Source organism: Bactrocera latifrons, unplaced genomic scaffold, assembly GCF_001853355.1.
Source record: "Bactrocera latifrons isolate USDA-ARS-PBARC rearing strain unplaced genomic scaffold, ASM185335v1 scaffold_170, whole genome shotgun sequence".
NCBI classification, from domain to species: Eukaryota; Metazoa; Arthropoda; class Insecta; order Diptera; family Tephritidae; genus Bactrocera; species Bactrocera latifrons.
The window spans coordinates 72,770-90,947 of record NW_017535186.1 but is presented as its reverse complement, the minus strand read 5'-3'; the positions used below and the strand labels follow the sequence as shown (position 1 = coordinate 90,947).

Below are 18,178 nucleotides of genomic sequence, written 5' to 3'. Positions count from 1 at the left end.
CATGCATACATACTTGGTGTTAGGTCATTGTTCTTCCGCCCTAGTACATAGTTTACTAGAGATCTCTGAATTACGCCATGCTCTGCCTCCGATTTATGTTTGTGTATAGTAGTTGTATGATGTATGTAAATAAAAGCAAGCTGCAAGTTTCTGGCTGGTTGAGTGAAAAAGGATGTGCAGGAGCGCCAGACCACAGGTGGCCAACAATAGGCCGATTGTACTTCCGGGAGTTAACTTTAACAAGCCTTATCCTGCAATTCAGTGATTGGGTAAAGCTGTAAGTTACTCTTTTTTATATTACTTTACTTAATATGAGTTTTCATTATTTTCATTTATTGGTTAACTAATTACCTACGAGATCGTCTATGATTTTTAAGGAGAATTCTACCTCTTACTATACTGAAAGCAGGCTTTGTTCCACAGTTTCATTAAAAATCATTCTACATTGGCTATCAATATTGGTTTTGGTTTCGGTGTTTACATTTGGGCCAAAATTGACGAAGTTAGCAACATCCTTAAGGTATGGGTGATAAAGTGGCATTACACTCAAGACGTAAGCGCCTTGCTACTTATTTAACAACAAGAGATATTTCACCAGAGGATTCATACATCTTTCTCCATTTGTCTTGGACAAACATTTTACAAAAATTAACTATATTTTTTTTTTGTTACAAGAAAACTGTTAACCCGAATTTATCCAATTTTTTGTAATCGCTTGATTGATCTGTTAAAGTTGAAATTCTGATTTAAAAGTAAAATCTGGTTGCTTTAAGGATTAGAAATATAGAAATAAATGTAGAATAAAGGGTAGGTTATGAGAGCTACTACTAAGTATACTTGACGAAGAAAGTTCTTAACTTATTCACTTCCTTTAAGGTTTAAGTCTTAAGTAACCGAAATGTTATCGAATTGGTTTTCATTGATTATTCATAACATGTTTTTGATTTCAATGGTCATTACAACATATTTGTTTAAACTGGACCGATTTAAATAACAAAGTATGACTGAAATATAATTGTTCTTTAAATAGTATAAGAAATAATTCAGCTAAGAGTAAAGGCAAGATTACTTAGTTCCTAATAAAATCTTTTTGAAGAGGATAGGTTGTATGTAAGGACCACTGCTTTATCGTGCACTCTATTCTATGCAATATTTATCTCTTCAGTCTCCCGATCTCAGCATATGAATGTTCTTAATATACTCACTTCAGTCAAAGTGTAAATTTTCAGAATCTTAAAACTTACCAAATTGGATTTCATAATTTCATGGATTATTTTTCAAATACCACGCGATTTATTTTCAACGAGGCTTATTTCATAATGGTTAATAAGAGGATAGTTGAGGTTCCTAAGAGTTATAGGTGCAGCACATCGAAATATATACATATGTATAGAGCTAAAGGTGCTTCTTTGAAAATAAATTTTGTCCTGAATGACAACCTCTGTATATGTAAATATATAACTAGCATATGCCACAAAAGTTCATAATTTTGTTATCGAATAATATTACATAACATGTTGAAAAATATATTATTTTCATTAAAAATTAAAAATTAAAAAAAAAATTAACTGTAAATATTATATACTTATGTATATATACTGAATAATACGTAAAATGGTTTCAAACACACCATGAATTTGCAAAACCGTAAAACCTAAGCTTTAAGAAGTAAATAAAATTGCTTGGAGAAAAATACCAACGATTCGAAGGGAAATAAAAAATATCAGCTTTCCTGTTCAAAAATAGTTAAAATTATATTGATTAGCAACAAAATGAACGCCCTCAATTTGAATAGTTTAATTATTTGTTTTCGATTTGGATACAGTTAATTTCATTACAATAGAAAGCCCAGCCATAAATTAGCTTTTTAATGCTAGGGCCCTAATGAAAAGGCTTAGAATTATACATATAGTAAAATATTGGCTACGAATATATGTACATACATGCATGTATAAATTTGTTAATTGCAGTTAATCAGTGTTTTTGTGATTTTTGAGTACTTATTTATTGTTGTTGTTGTTATTAGAATGATTGAAAATCATTGTTCCAAAGTATTAAGAATCGTTCGAATTAAAAATGCATACAAAAGCTATTTAATTGAAATAAATCTATAATAATTAAGTACTTAAGCATTTATAAATATTACTCTGCGCTTGTATGTGTGCTAAATAAGTATAAGCGGTAAATATTTAAAACTAAATGTAAACTTGTTAAGGCAGCTAAGCTCTTTTTAGGCAAATTTAAGTGAATAATAATATGAAAAAAAGCAACTCTGTCAATTTTTGGCTGTATACGAGACACGTAACGTTCATTTCCACTAGAAACAAACACATATACATATAAACAATTCATACATACGATTATATCTAAGTTTATCACATACATACAAATAGCATTGTGCGTGCAAATAAGTTTAGCAAAATTGAATGTGTACAAAATAAATTACAAATTATTACATATACTTACAAACATAAAAACACACATGTTATGCGAATTATTCAAATTTTATATACTCGATTATTGCATTTATTTACAACCACATGCATTCACACCCCATTTATTATGATGTGAAAATAGAAATTCTTTTATGCAACTAATCTTCAATGAGTGAGTACACTGTGCGTGAAGCAAATACTTGTAGTTACGTTAAGTACTTATATATCTGTGTGTATCGTTTATTTTGGGTTGTTGAATCTTTAATAGTGATCAAAATTGAGAATGCTCTTCTAAATGAATTTTTCTAAAATGCTGGACAGAATAAGATTTAACCTTCAACTTTGCTTTGAGGACCTTTGCACTTGTCTAACATAAACGTAACATTTTGTCGACGAAGTTCTACCACCAACTCCTCGCACAGGTCCGGTATAGCCTTTAATAACGTATCAAAATGATATCCACGCATTAGTCTTTGAGTTTGCTGAATAGCTAGAAGTTACATGAAACCGAATCAGATGAATACGCTGGTTGCGCAATAATAAGAGTCGAGTTTTTGGCAAGACAGTCGCAAAGAGCCAATATTCTTTGATGATGGTGTGACCATAGCCGAAGGAATTGATAGTGGATCATACCACGACAATCACTTCACCTTAATTTTTGAACACAGTAGTAACTCCGAAACGCCAAATTAAAATTTTTCCAAAATAATAAATAAACATTCGATAAATATCCGAAACAAAATAATCGATTCTTTCAAATTTACAAGTACATATAATTTCTTAACTCTAGAACAATAAAGAGAAATGTTAACTTAGCTTTAAAACGGAATAAATGTCTCATTTTATTTTAAGATAAAGTTGTTCTTACATTAAAAAAAATATTAATTTAAAAAAGAACCGGGAATTCTATGTAGCATTATTTTTATTACGAACATTTTAGCTATAACTATATTACGTTGTAGGTATGTATTGTATTAGGATCTTGTGATGAAAAAAATTTGATCGTTCTATGTCTAACCATTGTCCTGTATAACTATTATATATACATATATAACTTTTAAAAACCTTATGCATTTCATCATACGTGTGTTCTTTTACTGTATTTGGCGCTAAAGTTCTAGTTATTTACTGTCGCACAGTCTACTCATCATTTATTTATACATTTATCGCTTGGCTTTGGTTGAATGTTATTATACTATTTTATTTACGAAACCATGAATTGATTGATCAAATTAATTGCGAATTATGCAAATTCAAGTTTTAACCGAAAAACCAAAAGTTATTTATTAAAATAATTTATGCAAATAAATTTATGTAAATGTAATTACTGGTAAGCAGTGTTGTAAAATACACCAACAAAAAAAAAACAAAAAAAAAAAATTAAAACCAACAAAGCGCTATCGAAGCATAAATGTACAAAAAGCACCTAAAATAGAAAAAATATGTCTAAAATACCCAATGTCTTACTGTGATTGTATCTATGTACCAGTTGCATATATATATATATATCTACATTTGCGAATGCGAGAATAACATAAATTGCCTCAATGTAAAGTCAAACAAAATTATACGCAAACAATTTAAGTGAATACTCTTTCTATTTTCTATTAATTGTCTGAAAGAAGCCTCTGAAATTGTTTAATTATATTTGGAATTTCTTAGGATCAAACAGGTTATCAATGCTTATAGATTTTATTACACCACCTCTTTTATGTTAGATCAAAGCTGACGCATCCTACGTTTAATCTATTAAGTCAAGTAGAAAAGGAAATTTACAGAGACTGCCTCTGCTTCGTTGTTCTACATATATTTCACACTAATTCAAGACAGTTAGGAAATCTGTAGTGCAGAACTATAGCATTGACTGATCGGCTTTTCCACGACTAAAACTCGACATATACATCATTATATGTGACCTGGTCTATGAAAAGGGAGCTAACGTGCGAAAACTAGTTTTCTGGGAAACAGCTGTTAAAAATCTCATCTTCCATCCGAATCAACTAAAAAGTGAAAACTGATTTTTTGGATTCTTTGACACCTTTGCCCCCTTTCCGTAGACCAGGTCACATATATTAAATCACGATGGACGCTTAACTACTGAACCGATTTTACATTTGATTGCACACCGTGTTCAATTTGATCCAACTTGAAGGACAAGATAACTTACATCTCAATTTATAATCGCAATATTATATTATTGCAAATTATTTGTCTATTATTTGACAGTCAGAATTATTTCTTTTTGTGAGACGATTATTCCATTGAGATCAGTCCTTATATATTATTAAGCTTTCTTCTGAAAGATGTATCACTGGAAATTATGGTGGCTCATATACTCTAAAGTAAAAAAACATTTAGACTTTAGAGAGTTAGGCTCACTTTATTTGGTACTCAATCGCCTAACAACACTTCCACTTTTTTTGGTGGCGATCAATCATCTCAATCAGCAGAGTTATGTGCTCGCAGACAGCATCAGATTCAAGCCGAGTGCCTGCTGATTTAGGTATTGTTACTGCTAAAGTGTCCATGAGTTGTGACCAGCTGCTAATGGAATTTAATTTATGTTTTATAAACTAATTGAAATGAATAACGGACACAGTGACTTTGCCGGCAAACGATGTCTGGTCTGATGGACAAACATATGTGCATATGAAGTGTGCATGTATGTACTTACTCGTATGTGCTGGAAATGAATGTTTAGTCACTGAGATTTGCAACCGAGAATTTCACGCTTTTTCCATTATATGTGCACATTTGTATATATGTATGTATGCATGTATATTTCTACTATATAAATAAAATGTATTTCCAGTGCATTTTCGGAAAATCTCCACACGAATGACTGTCACATTTTTAGCATAGCTTAAATGCTTAACAATTAATAATCTAAATACCAAAACAATTTGTTGAGGACTCTCAAAGCAATTAATTTCGCATTTGCGCTTTTAACAAATAATTAATTACGTTTTTATTAACACAAAATATTTTTAGAGACTTTTTTTGGGATTTCAATAACTTTTCATACATGGCATATAATATGGCAGACACACAAGTGAAAGTGAAAGTTTGCATAAACGAATATTTAAGACAAATTCACAGAATAATGTGAATAGTATTTGTATGTAAATATAGCTGTATGTATATAATTCTGTTATATTGGTGTATATGTTTATGTATTTTAAGTGCAGAATACAAGGAAAATATTGAAACTCATATGAAAAGTTATCTATATTTGTATCATACAATTTAAATAAATGTCTGTGCAATAATGTTTATTAAATGTTAAGTACTATTATATATGAGAGAATTTTAAATTTTAAGGCTAAATGTGCTGTTAATTAAAAATGGAAAATATTTACAAATGAATAAAGAAACTGAAATTTAATAAAAGGTAGTTTAATGTGACTAGAAGAGCAAAGTATGAAATAACCGACATTGATACAATTATTCTCAACGGCTTGGTCATCGGTGTTCTGTAGCGATACAAGCTGGTTTAATGTTGAATGAAAACCAGGGTCCTGGTGACATTCTTTTCTAAGCAGCTTGAGAGTGTTCACTCAGCGGCTCCCATCAGCATTTCTGTTGCATCAAAAAATACTATCGGTTTCAGAGAAGCAGTTTTTCTAGATAATAATTGCGTGCCAAGACGCTCCGGAATCCTCGCACACTTTGATTGTCTTTTCTCCATATGTATATTTGTTGAGATAGTATTCATGTAAAGGAATTGTTGTAAGAGATGTCCAATAAAATTTTTACCATTGGGTCAAGGTGTCCAGTGGTCTGTAGTTCATCGGTTTTCAAGCAGAACCGGAACGCTGCCTCATCAGAGAAATAACTATCCACTACGGTAGCAGGGTAGCAAAACTAGTTTTGTGTTTATCACAGTGAAATCGTGATGAGATTATAAATATTGGAAGTTGCTTGGAAAGAGATGATATAGAACCATTTTAACACTTCCGAGATTAAAGCAAATAAACATAAGATCGAACTCATTTCCTCAAATATCCAGATGTATTAGCGCGACTAAAAGACAGCCAAGTAGTTTGAGCCTTATCTAAAATAAAACTGTTGGATTTTTCAGGCACCAGAAAGAATTGTTTTTACCAATAATATTGCCAAAAATGAATTAAATGCCTTTGGCAGAGTCAAACAATTTTACTTATATCTTCTGCAACTTTCTTATAGAATCCTTAAACTGGAATATATAACTCTCAACTCTGTAGCCCTTAGATCTCCAACATGCGTAGAATAGCGTAACTATCTGATACTTTCCCTCTTAATTCATTAGTTTTCTGGCAGTTTCCCCCGTAAGTTGTTTTTGTGGACTAAACAAACACCCATCTTCTTGCAGTACCGTCGTTTTAGATAATTAAACCCAAAGTTATTTAAATGTGAATTCAATGTTTTGTTTATTCATCTTCATAATTTCCAAATTGGTTTGACCCTCTTCATGAACTTAACGAAGTGAATACAAATAAAACCGCCAAACCATAAATGTGTAGAGAAGATAAAATGCACCTTGGATGGCAATAAATCTCATTTAAATAAGCATATTGGAGGCAGTTCTCGCGCAAAATATAAATGTAAAAGTATTATTGTAGCGAATATGTGATTCCTAATAATAAAATAGAAGGGATGAAATTCATTTAACAAAACACACGCAGATAAAAATCCACGCGCCCACATCAAAAAAGCCTTGCGTTCAGCTTTGACCTGCGGCGTCGCCACGACGCAGCTTTGGACGGTTGACACTCCATTAAATCTTAAATCTTCTTAGCACGACGCCACAGAAAGTAGTATCCCAAAATGTGGAAGCCAAAGTAAATAGCCACAATCGCCAGCAAATTTCGGTAGAGGTTCGACTCATTAAAACTGTATTTGTCCAGCACATCCTGACCCGTGTGGAAGCACGGCAGGTTCTCGCTCTCCTCGAAGCAGGCTGCAAAACAGGTTAAGAAAACATTCGTGGAATGAGTGAAACCAAAAAAAATATGATACAGGAAATTAATTACCATTAAAAAATATAGGGACGCTGTAAGATTGTGGGAGTGCGAACGCTTATATGCAAATAAGGCAAAGCAGCTTAAGTAAATTTTAAATTGGCAAGAATACGCCGAGCCAATGGCCGTTACAAGCGTAGCTAAGTAGGCCAGTGGCGACTAAGGAAATGTGAGGCAGAAAAGGTAGACTCGCGCCGAATACATGGTAAGGCAAAGAAAAAATACGTAAACACGTTGAAATTAATGAAATTTAAGATGAAAGTATGGCCGCAGACTTTTATACAAGCGGCAAAGGAAGTGAAGTGAGGAAAGCGAGTGCAAAATTAAGGTTAGTGAAACATGAAAATATGGAAAGCATTAAATAAATAAAACTTTGCTTTAAAGTAGAACTTATCTAAGCGCGTAATCATTAAGTTATAAATGAAGGACGCTTCAAATAGATGAAAAAGCATAGATTAAAATTAATATTACTAGGGTGGGGTGTTTTCATAAAGTCAGTTGGGAAAATATTTTAACAAAATTAAGATAGTCCGTAATTGAATGTGTACAGCTATATATTTAATATATATTTTATATATTTAATGACACTTGGTGCACATGTTCCTTAGCATCTGAAAGTGCCGGTATTGCAAATGGGTGTAATCGGGCCACGCCCACAAAATAATCGAAAACATATAAATTGCTATAATTTAGCTAAATGGGAAAACATTCCACATAAAGGGTAAACAAAAATGTAAACAAAGGCGTCATTGATCCCACAAAATGTAAACAAAAGAGTCAGTGAGTTCAAAGGGTCAGGCTAAGTATAAACAAAGGTTAATGACTTGGCTAAATGTAAACTAAAAGTTCATTGATCTCGAAAAATGTAATTGATTCAAAAAATGTTCAGTAACCCCAAATGTACACTAAAGTTGTGGACTTAGCTAAGTGTAATAAAGGGATGTGGACTTGGCTAACTCTTAGCTTCATAAGGTGTAAGACAAGTTACGCCTTCTTTTTTCAAAAAACTGCTTATTACTTGAAACTGCCGATATTGGACCACTATAAGACAGAGCTGCCATACAAACTAATCGATCTCTTTTTATACTATCTTTTATACTTTATACTACTGCTATAAAAAACGTCAGTGTGAAGGTATTAGAGCTTCGGTGGAACTATTACGTTAATTTTTTTCTTGTTCTACGAAATTTTTAATTAACTTTCAAGGTTCAACTTATCAAAATTGCGTTAGTTTAAAAGTCCAATTATTCTCGCAAATAAGAAGTTGGTGCAGAGCTCAGTAATATTTTAGTTCCACACTTAAAACTTGATATACTCAATTATTTTCTTTTATTTATAAATTTTGTTAAAGTGAATTATCCGTTCTCCTTTTTTCCTATGAACATATAATTATATTCAAAAAATACTCATCTCCAAAACTGTTGCGAAAAAATCTTAAAATATATACTCACCCTATTACGAAACAAAAAAAAGTATGTAAATGTAGGTCGCGCAAATATGATGGCAATAACTCAGTGCAAATATGAATACGCTCAAGCATCATTGGTGTTAATTTAAAAACAAAACAAAGCTTTTTTAATATATACATTCATACTCACTGATATTTTGCACGCCGGACCATTGAGCAATCGTCATCGCTTCATTTGCATATAACATCCATGACAGGAATTGTGTCCAATAAAACGCCATTGGCAAAGTGCTGCAAGTTAACCGCAAACACACGTCTCATTAAATATTTATTTGCATACCGGTATATAACACAAATAAATGTATGTGTGTTCGTGTGGCAAGTGAGCATGTTGGGCATTGACAGCAACTCACCTAATTTTAATGAAAATTCCAGATGTTATCATGAAAATGTAATCGACGGGCACCAAATAAGCCATGGCCAAAGGAACTGAATTGAACGCTGTGGAAAAGAAGCAGCCACAGGCTGTTGCAACATTCATAACCAGAACGATTGATATGGCCGTTATGCTGAAGGCGAAGAATGTGGCACGCAAACCGGTTATCCAATAACAGATTATTACGAACAGCAGCGGCTCAATAATCATCCCAGGTAGCTAGAATGTATAGAAAGGTAGTCAATTCGCTAAACATGAATTCTTTGTATCATTAAATTGTTTCCATTATAAAGGGAATACTTTTAAATAAACAGTGACTCCTTTAAATATCTCTAAAAGTTTTTTATAGTATATAATTTAATAACCCTCTCTTATCATTTATTTCTCGCCTCCAAAAACAAATGACACATTCTTGTCGGGCTTCTTCCAAAAAGTCAGACCTCTTTTAGAAGGCAGGCTAACTAAATTCAAAATCGCAAACCTGGTGAAAGCTCTTGCCTAAAATTACGTTTAAATTCACTTACCATCGCCAGTATATTGGCCACATAGTATTGTGCCGTCGAATACATTCCAGAACGTGTTTCGCGTAGAAATAGGGGGAATCCCTGTGGGAAGACATTCAAAACGGAATACATTGGATGATAGGTATTTTCCGATATCATAACGAACAGTGCACCCTGTACGGCCTGCACTCCCAGCTGTGAGACTGTTATAGTACCGGCAAAACATGCGCCTATAATAACGGCCATAGCCATTTTTTGGAAAAATCGCATACGTTGCACCGTCGGATCGCGCATCAACGACAGCGAAGCGCGATACCAAATCATATGGAACTTCTTGTACCAAGCAGCCGAACGAAAAGTATCAACCTCCACGTCGAAGGGATAGTCACCCGTCTGCGCCATGTGAATCTCCAGATTGACCAGCATATCGCGTTGTTTAGCCGCGTTGCTGACCGCAAACATATCGCACAAATGCTGCGCGGAACGTTGAGAGGCCTGTTCATAACCCGGATCCGTGGCCAACACGCCAATCAAGAAGTCCGCCGGATTATAAGCCTCCGGACAATGATAACCGTTCTCAGCGAAAAAGTTCAGCGCATTTTGTGGCGAACCAGTGAAGGCCACACGCCCATCGGCCAAAAGTAGCACATTGTTGAACATATCGAAGAGCTGACTGGAGGGCTGATGTATGGTGCACAATATGGTGGTGCCCTTTTTGGCCAGATCATAAAGTGTTTGCACTAATTGTTGAGCGCTAAACGAATCCAGACCGGTGGTGGGCTCGTCACAGAACAAGATAACCGGATCGTTAAGCAGCTCGACAGCGAACGCCAGCCGCTTGCGCTCTCCACCCGACAACATTTTCTTGTCATCGCCGGAGCCGATGCGCGTGTATGCGACGGACAGAAGACCGGTGCGCTCCAATAGATCGTTTATAATTTCCTTGCGTTCCCGACGACTCACACGACGATCCAAGCGGAGATGCGCCTGCATGAAATAGGGATAACAATAGGTAAAGCGGAAATGTAAATAAATTTGCGCCTACTCACCATGAATGTCATGTGCTCCAGTACGGTTAAAGTGTCGATAAATAAATCATCCTGATATACATAGCCGCTGATGCGATGCATAAATGGGCCAATGCGACGGCCGTTTATCAAGATATCACCCTGAACAATGGTGCCGGCTAAAGATAGCGTGCGTGAGATAAATGCAAACGGAAATAACGATATCAGTGTTATCTTAGGCATAGCCATGAACATTCGAGGTACACAGCGTTAGTTAAATGAGTGTAGTGGTAAGGTTAAACGTTAAGGGTGTCCTTGTTTTTTAATACGCTAATAAAATTTTATTGCGCTAAGTTTGATGGTAGAGGTTGCTGCAAATGTAATACAAAACGTTTACAAATCGTTCAACTTTATTACGAAAATTCACGTTCTGAAAAGAATTTGTTTCGCGAGTTTCGCGCAAATTATGGTCAACATTATCGGTCTACTGAACGTACTATTTACAACACCATCACCCATTTTGAGACCCAGCATTCATTCTGGAATAATATTCGACCGAATAGACCACGTCCAGTACGTAGTGAAGAAAAGCAGCCGTAGCTGAGAGTGTGCACGAAGACCGTTGGTAGTCGATTCGCAGCAACTCGGACTGACGTATGGAACCACTTGGCGAATTGAGATCTTGATTGATCTAGACTGCGCTAAAACCGAAACCGCTCGACCGTTCCTAACGACATCACTTCACTATATGGGATTTTGAAAAGTTTCAAAAGTTTCAAAAGTTTCAAAAAGATGACACATTTCTGGTTAAAAGGGTATGTATCTTCAAAAATGATGTCGGTGAGAACGCTACCTCCTATGGCGACCATTATCGAGCCATTACAACCGACTATTTGAAGTTCGTGATCTTGGCGACATTTGGTTTCGGCGCACACATCTCATCAATAAATTCGGTGAGCAGATAATTTTATGTTTTGTGTCGGCCATCAAGATCGTGTGATATACCTCCGTTAGACTTTTTCCTGTAGAGGTATGGAAAATGTAAGGTCTATGCAGAAAATCTCTCCTCAATTCAGGCCTTGGAGCGAAACATCAAACTTGCCATTCGCCAGTTACGCCAACGGATGGATAATCTGAGACGTAGCCGCGGCCAACATGAAAAAATAAATGCCAAAGAATGTTCTTTCGATTGATAGTAAACATTTCCCATTAAATTTGCAGTTTCTGTGTTTTCTTCTTTAAAAAGTTGGGAACTTGAAATGGATAACCATTTATAACAATATCTGGACACACCATTTTATCAGAACTTCTTAAAAGTTATCTTGGGCTTACAACTTAATTAACATTCCTATTAAATCTTCTTATTATTAAATAGTACTACTAAAAAGGACACCCTTAATGAAAAGAATTATTTTGACATATGCATAAACATTTCACAATGTACGTATACACATGCATGCATGTATATTGTTAATCTATGTGTTGCATATTTATTTACTAACCTGGTTGACGGAAGGCGAGTGTTGACATCAGTGTCGTCTTACCAGAGCCACTGTCAATGTAAGTAAATTATATTTCCACATTCACATATATATTGTATATTTGTAATTAGAGAAGAATGTGAGTTACCGTTTATATGTGCACACACAAGTGTGTAAATAAAAAAAGATAGAAAAACTTAGAATACATTGACCCGCAAACGTAAATCTCTCCACACACGCACATATTTCCATACATATATAAGTATATTCACTGACATATCGTAGAATGCAAAAAGTAAATAAAACACATTCTATTTATTTGCATGAACATTTGTCCCACTGGGAGGCGTTCGCCATTGAAGAGAACTTGACAACAATTACACTCGTGCAGCATGGCTTTTTCGGTTCATCCACAAAGGCGTTGCATATTCACTATCTAACTGTTGTTCGAGTTTATTTGCATGCCTGCGCACTCGTTCGCTGTTCATTGGCATCACTCATGTTTTCAAGGTAATTAATTTTTATGTTGCTTTCAACTGCTTTTAGCTCTTATCACAACCGTTATCTCTTATCTCTAAGGTTAGAACATAAATAAAAAATAACTTATGTTTGTGGCATTTAGAGAATTATCTCCATTTAACGTAGGACTGAATGTGTAAACGTTTCATAGTATGACATGACTTAGACATTTAATACTTTTTTCTAAAGGAGACGTAGTATGAGAGCAAAATCCGGGCGCCCGTCATACTGTAGATCTGTGCAATATATATTTGATGTCACCTTAATTAAGCTTTTTGAATCAGGATGCCGTGACTTATTCCGACCCTAACGTTCTGTCCATGCAAAGTAAGAAACTATCCATAACATATTTGTTTACCCTCAAATTTCTGATTTCTAATTTCTGACAAAATTTATGAGTACAAATTCGTCTCGACTAATTCCGCTCTAAATGTATTCGAGATATCAATGTTTAGAGCTGTAAAACTTCACCCTAATCGTATATACTATTCTCGAAATAATCACAGTTATTTTCCGGTATAAAAAGCCAATGACTTCTTGTTTGATCGCCAGCTCTTTTGCTGCTCAACGAGAAGCCCTATAAATAAGTAGTGCAGATGTAATTCGAAACTTGACCGCATTTTGTGCAACGAATGCAAAGCCAAAGGAGAAGGCGAAGGAAATTGCGTGAACTCAAGAAACTCTCTTACAGAATACGGCAGTAACGGTTAACGGTACAACATAATTTGTATACAACTATGTATACTTGTATATATGACATTAAATGTAAATTATTTTAAATGTAATTGATTGATTAATTTATTATGGTAATTAGATTAAGTTCGGAGTCGATAAAAATTTGTTTTCGAGATTGGTACAATTTTAGCATGACAATGTTTGCATGAGTTTCATGTGATTTTTTGGCAATTAATGTGTGGTTGGGAGTTCTTTGCCAGCGGTGCGAAATGTTTCTCTGCGATTATGTATAAGTATATATTTATTTATATATGGATCCACAACCCAAGCATTAATGAAAATGTGTTCAGGCGATCCAGTTGTTGTGATGCTCAGTAATATATCTCTGTTATGCCAACACAACTTTTTTGAAGCAGTGTTTTTAAATTTTTTATCAGTCTGTTCCGACAGACCAGTTCGGGTCAAATTTGATCTTTAGTGGGTCAAGTCATTATTTAAAGCGCGGGTTAGATATTAATAACTTTCATCATGTGGAGTTATTTGACAATTAGAAATTACACATATTAAGTAACAACAACTGACCCGATATTCACCATGCGCCAAATCTTGGAAAATACTCGTGAAAAGATGCACGATATGCAGCTGCTTTTATGCCGCGAAACTAATACGGCTGTGTAAACTGACGTTGAGCAATACTAAAAGCTCAGTCGTGATCGGGAAGGACCTCTCCGAGGCGATACCTAACGAGATTTCAGACAAAGGACTCCTTAACACACGATTTCCGCTGCTAGAGAAAATAATTAGAGTTGCAGATTTAAATGGAGAAGGCACAATATTTTATAAGATATTAAGATTAAGAAGATAATTAGATTTTATTTTAAGCTGGCATACGCCGATTGTATTGATATCATTGGGATCAACAACCGCGCCTATTATTGAACGAGGGAAAGACAAAATACCTCCTGTCATCAAACAGACAGTCGTCGCACTCGCAACTTAACTCCCATTTTTTCGCTTATATTGGAGCCATCATTAACACCAAGAACAAGGACCCGATATCCAATGTAGAATAACTTTCGCCAACAGATGCTACTTCGATTTAAGTAGGCAATTGATGGTTTTATGGTTCTTTGAACTTTGGCCACCGCGAATATCGTATTCGATGGAACGATGAACTGTACGAGATACATACATATATGGCGACATTGGCATAGTTCGGTGAATTAAGAGGCAACGGCTACTCTGGCTAAATCATGTCGTCCAGCTATGAGAATATTTGACGCAATACCCGCTGGGGGAAACAGAGGAAGAGTTTTTTTCTTTATTTCAAACAACGAACATTTTAAAAATATATTCTCAAACCGAGATTATTTTAAGAAATCTCTGCAAATATTTTATCGCTTTCGACCACATGTTCCAACGATACACGTTGAGAGAAATATGAGTAGATCATTTTAAATTCACTTTACACAAAACTACAGCAGATTAAATAACTTTTATTTGCACTTTTTCTTTCAGCATTTACAAATCTATTTGCACGCAAAACGCTTATCAACATAAGCGCAAGCTGAATTCTTCACTTCACTGACTCTACATAATCTAATACGACCGTCTAGAGGAATTCGATGCAAAACAAACAAACAGCGAAAACATCTCAGGGCTAACCAGTTAGATTATCAAATACTCTTATCTCGCACATTCACACATACAGTGTGTGTGGTGAGTGTGGATGTGTGAGATCAGAGATAGCAAAAGCAAAAATTCAAATTTCAAGGATTACACAATTTTAGAACTTTTCCATTTTCATGAAAATTAAAATTATTTTCTGCTATTCACACATGCCAAGCCAGGCCAGAGGTGAATAAAGCGCACGCTTCCGTTGTCGAAAAGCCGCAAAAAGCAATCTTGATGAAGGTGCGAATCGCCTGTGACATGTTAAGAGTACTTCATTGCGCGCTGCACAAACCAAACACACACACACACACGTGCACTCACTTAACGCACACAAACAGGACCGTTACATAGGCGTATACACATGTCCACCCACCTGGAACCCATTAGCGCCATCAGATTGCCCGGCTGCACCGCACCTGTCGAGTTGTTAATGATGCGCTTCATTTTGTGCAAACTGCCGCCACCGCTCGCGCCATTCGGCTCGCCCGTCGTGTAGACGCACAAGTCGCGCCACACCAACGTGGCACCCTGCTCCGTGGGCGACCACTTGCTGTAGCTGCGCAGCGGCAGACTGCGCTCCGAACTGTTGCGCGTGGAGGCGGTGCGCGGCGGCGTGGTGGAAATGTCGGTGATGGCAATCCGACTGCCCCCGCCACTCGCGCCAGGACTTCCCTCGGCGCCGCTATTGCCATTCACACTGCTGCTCCTGGCGCGCCTGTTATCATTGCTGTGCTTATTATTGCCGTTGCTCGGTACACCAACAACATCCTGCAATTCCATTTGCTCAGCAGCATCCATGTGGATGGTGTTGTTGTTGTTGCTGTTGGGGAAGTTTTTCCCGTTCGTCGCGTAGTCAGCGCGTGGCGGATCAACGCTGCGGGTTTGCTCCATTGAGATGAGATTATCTGTTGACATTTTTATTGTATCCTCAAGGGATTTATCGGTTTTGTCTTATTTTTGCCGCACTTTCACTTTGCACTATTTTCACAGTAGAATCACATACACGTACACATGCACTCTGTCCGTTAAGTGTTCATTTGCAGTAGTTAAATGTGAAGTGGCAGCGCTCGCGTGTTTGCTTGGTACCGCGCGTGGCGAACAACTGATTGTGGGGTTTCTTCGAAGCTGCCTATTTACCGTGTGAGGCAAGCACACGGATCTGTGGAAAACATATTTAAATATATACGTGCATATGCGACTGTACTGGCTTGCAGCCGTAGTAAGGGTGTGTGTGTGTGTGTATCTTTGAGTAGTTTGCTTCGGGCTAAAGCTCAACAGTAAACACACGTCTAGCACCTAATCCCACAGTATGAAGATACGCCTGAGTGGTATTCTAACTGTTATATGGCTATATAGGTATATATCTTTGTTTGTACACACTTTTCACCTGTGTAGGCCAGACAGCGTGTTAAGCAGATCTTTTCGAACCATTCAACCACTCAACATAACGCCAAGTTGGCTGCAACTGGCCTAATTATGATAAAACGGAAGGAGTTAACAGGAGATCACTTTTATTAAATTTTAGGTGTCATAAATGCTATCTGAAGACAAAGCCAAAGCTTTTGACACAAATTATGCATTTCTCGAAATACAAAGGCCACTCCTCCAAGCACTAGACAAAGGAGTGGGCAATATGGCCTCTGGACGCAACCGTTATTGCAAGTAAATGGAACATACACGATAATTTCAACACTATGCCTCAAGTCTTGTTTGAATTAGTGATCCATTAAGTACTAATCGCTCGATAAGTAACGTCGACAGAGTGATTTTATGTCGACAGATGAGCCTGCTAAATATCCAACCGAAAGCTCGGCTCGCGCAATGCAATTAATCGCTGTCTTGAGAAGTACCATATTACAAAGTATTTCACTTATATATATATATATATATTTTTTTTTACAGTCTCATTCAGTTTGCTTTGGCCTTGTCGATATTAGGAATAGGAAGACCGATTGGGCCTTGGAGTTTTGTTGAAACCCAAAGGTCCCAGACATCCATCACTTCAATATCAGTTCCACAATTACAGCGATATTTTCCAAGAAAATAGGAATAGGGATGCCAGTTACTATTTTTTTTTTTTTTAAATATCGCTGCTATTTTGAAATTGCTATTGATACGTTGATTTCAAAGACTTTTGGTTTCAACATAATTGCATGTCAAGTTTTTCAATTTTGGTTTCGGCGAAATCGCTGATGTAGCTTTTTCCCTTTAGCTCGTTAGTTACCTAGCCATTATTTGTTGTGTTTTTGCCTTGGTCACAATCATGGTTTGATGGGATGGTGCATTATCATGGTGAAAAATCCATCAATTTTTCTTCTATTATTCCGACCGTTTTCGACGGATGCTCTTATGCATGCATTTCAACCACGTTTCACGACCAAGTATAACTCCTTATTGACCGCCTGCACCTCTGGAACAAATACATGATGCACCAAACTATTAATAACGAAAAAACAATGGGCATCAACTTCATTTTTGAGCTGCTTTGGCGTGGTGTTTTTGATTTCGACTCTATTTTTCCTTCCATTCCCATGATTGTTGACTGGCATCATCATCGGCAGTTACAATACTCTCCATGAATGTGTCCAAAACGCGTTTCATACTTAAAATATCCACCAAAATCATTCGAACGGGCTCTCTGTCGAGCTCTCTTGCAATGTCTCTAAAACTTGCTTGCATGTTGGGTAAGCGTATTCGTATTCGTATTTGGTCAAGAGATGTCGTTGTAGTCGTATATCAATCGTGCTCATACCATATAGTGTTAGAAAGATGAGATTTTAAGCTTCATTTCACAAAAAAAAAAAATTAAGTTTGGGTGAGTTGAAAAAAAGGTAAAGCTGTTCAAAAGTGAGTGAAAATAATAAATAAAAAGCATGTCCAAAGATACTTAAGTGCAAAAAATCAGCTTTATCTGAACGACCCGAGCAAGAACACGTTTGATACACAAAATATCCACTAAAATAATTCGATCCGACCCGCAAGCAGCATATCCTCACTTTTTTAATATTTTCAACAGTTGAAGAGGTCGAAGGTTGGCCAA

At 36.0% G+C, this 18,178-nt stretch overlaps 1 protein-coding gene across 2 annotated transcripts; it reads right to left on the bottom strand.

Moving 5' to 3' along the window:
- Positions 1-176: 176 nt before the first annotated feature.
- LOC108966854 (protein scarlet) lies at positions 177-16,244 on the bottom strand. Of its 2 annotated transcripts, none has more exons than XM_018929969.1 (7): positions 15,512-16,244; positions 12,292-12,341; positions 10,832-10,968; positions 9,804-10,769; positions 9,257-9,498; positions 9,034-9,134; positions 177-251 (listed from the first exon to the last, which is right to left on the bottom strand). In XM_018929969.1, the coding sequence occupies exons 1-7, from the start codon at positions 16,051-16,053 to the stop codon at positions 247-249; spliced, it is 2,043 nt and encodes a 680-aa protein (XP_018785514.1). In that variant the 5' UTR covers positions 16,054-16,244; the 3' UTR covers positions 177-246. The 2 variants fall into 2 exon arrangements, with proteins under 2 accessions (XP_018785514.1, XP_018785513.1); XM_018929968.1 differs by lacking the exon at positions 177-251 and adding an exon at positions 6,820-7,374 and having other exon boundaries at positions 15,512-16,053.
- Between the last annotated feature and the right edge of the window lie 1,934 nt (positions 16,245-18,178).

Excerpts from the sequence above, each read along its gene's own strand:
- LOC108966854 (XM_018929968.1), bottom strand. The coding sequence starts at position 16,053 with ATGTCAACAGATAATCTCATCTCAATGGAGCAAACCCGCAGCGTTGAT. Across the intron at positions 10,770-10,831 it reads TGGAGCACATGACATTCATG|GCGCATCTCCGCTTGGATCG; the intron begins GTGAGTAGGCGC and ends TATTTCATGCAG. Across the intron at positions 9,499-9,803 it reads TGGCCAATATACTGGCGATG|CTACCTGGGATGATTATTGA; the intron begins GTAAGTGAATTT and ends TATACATTCTAG.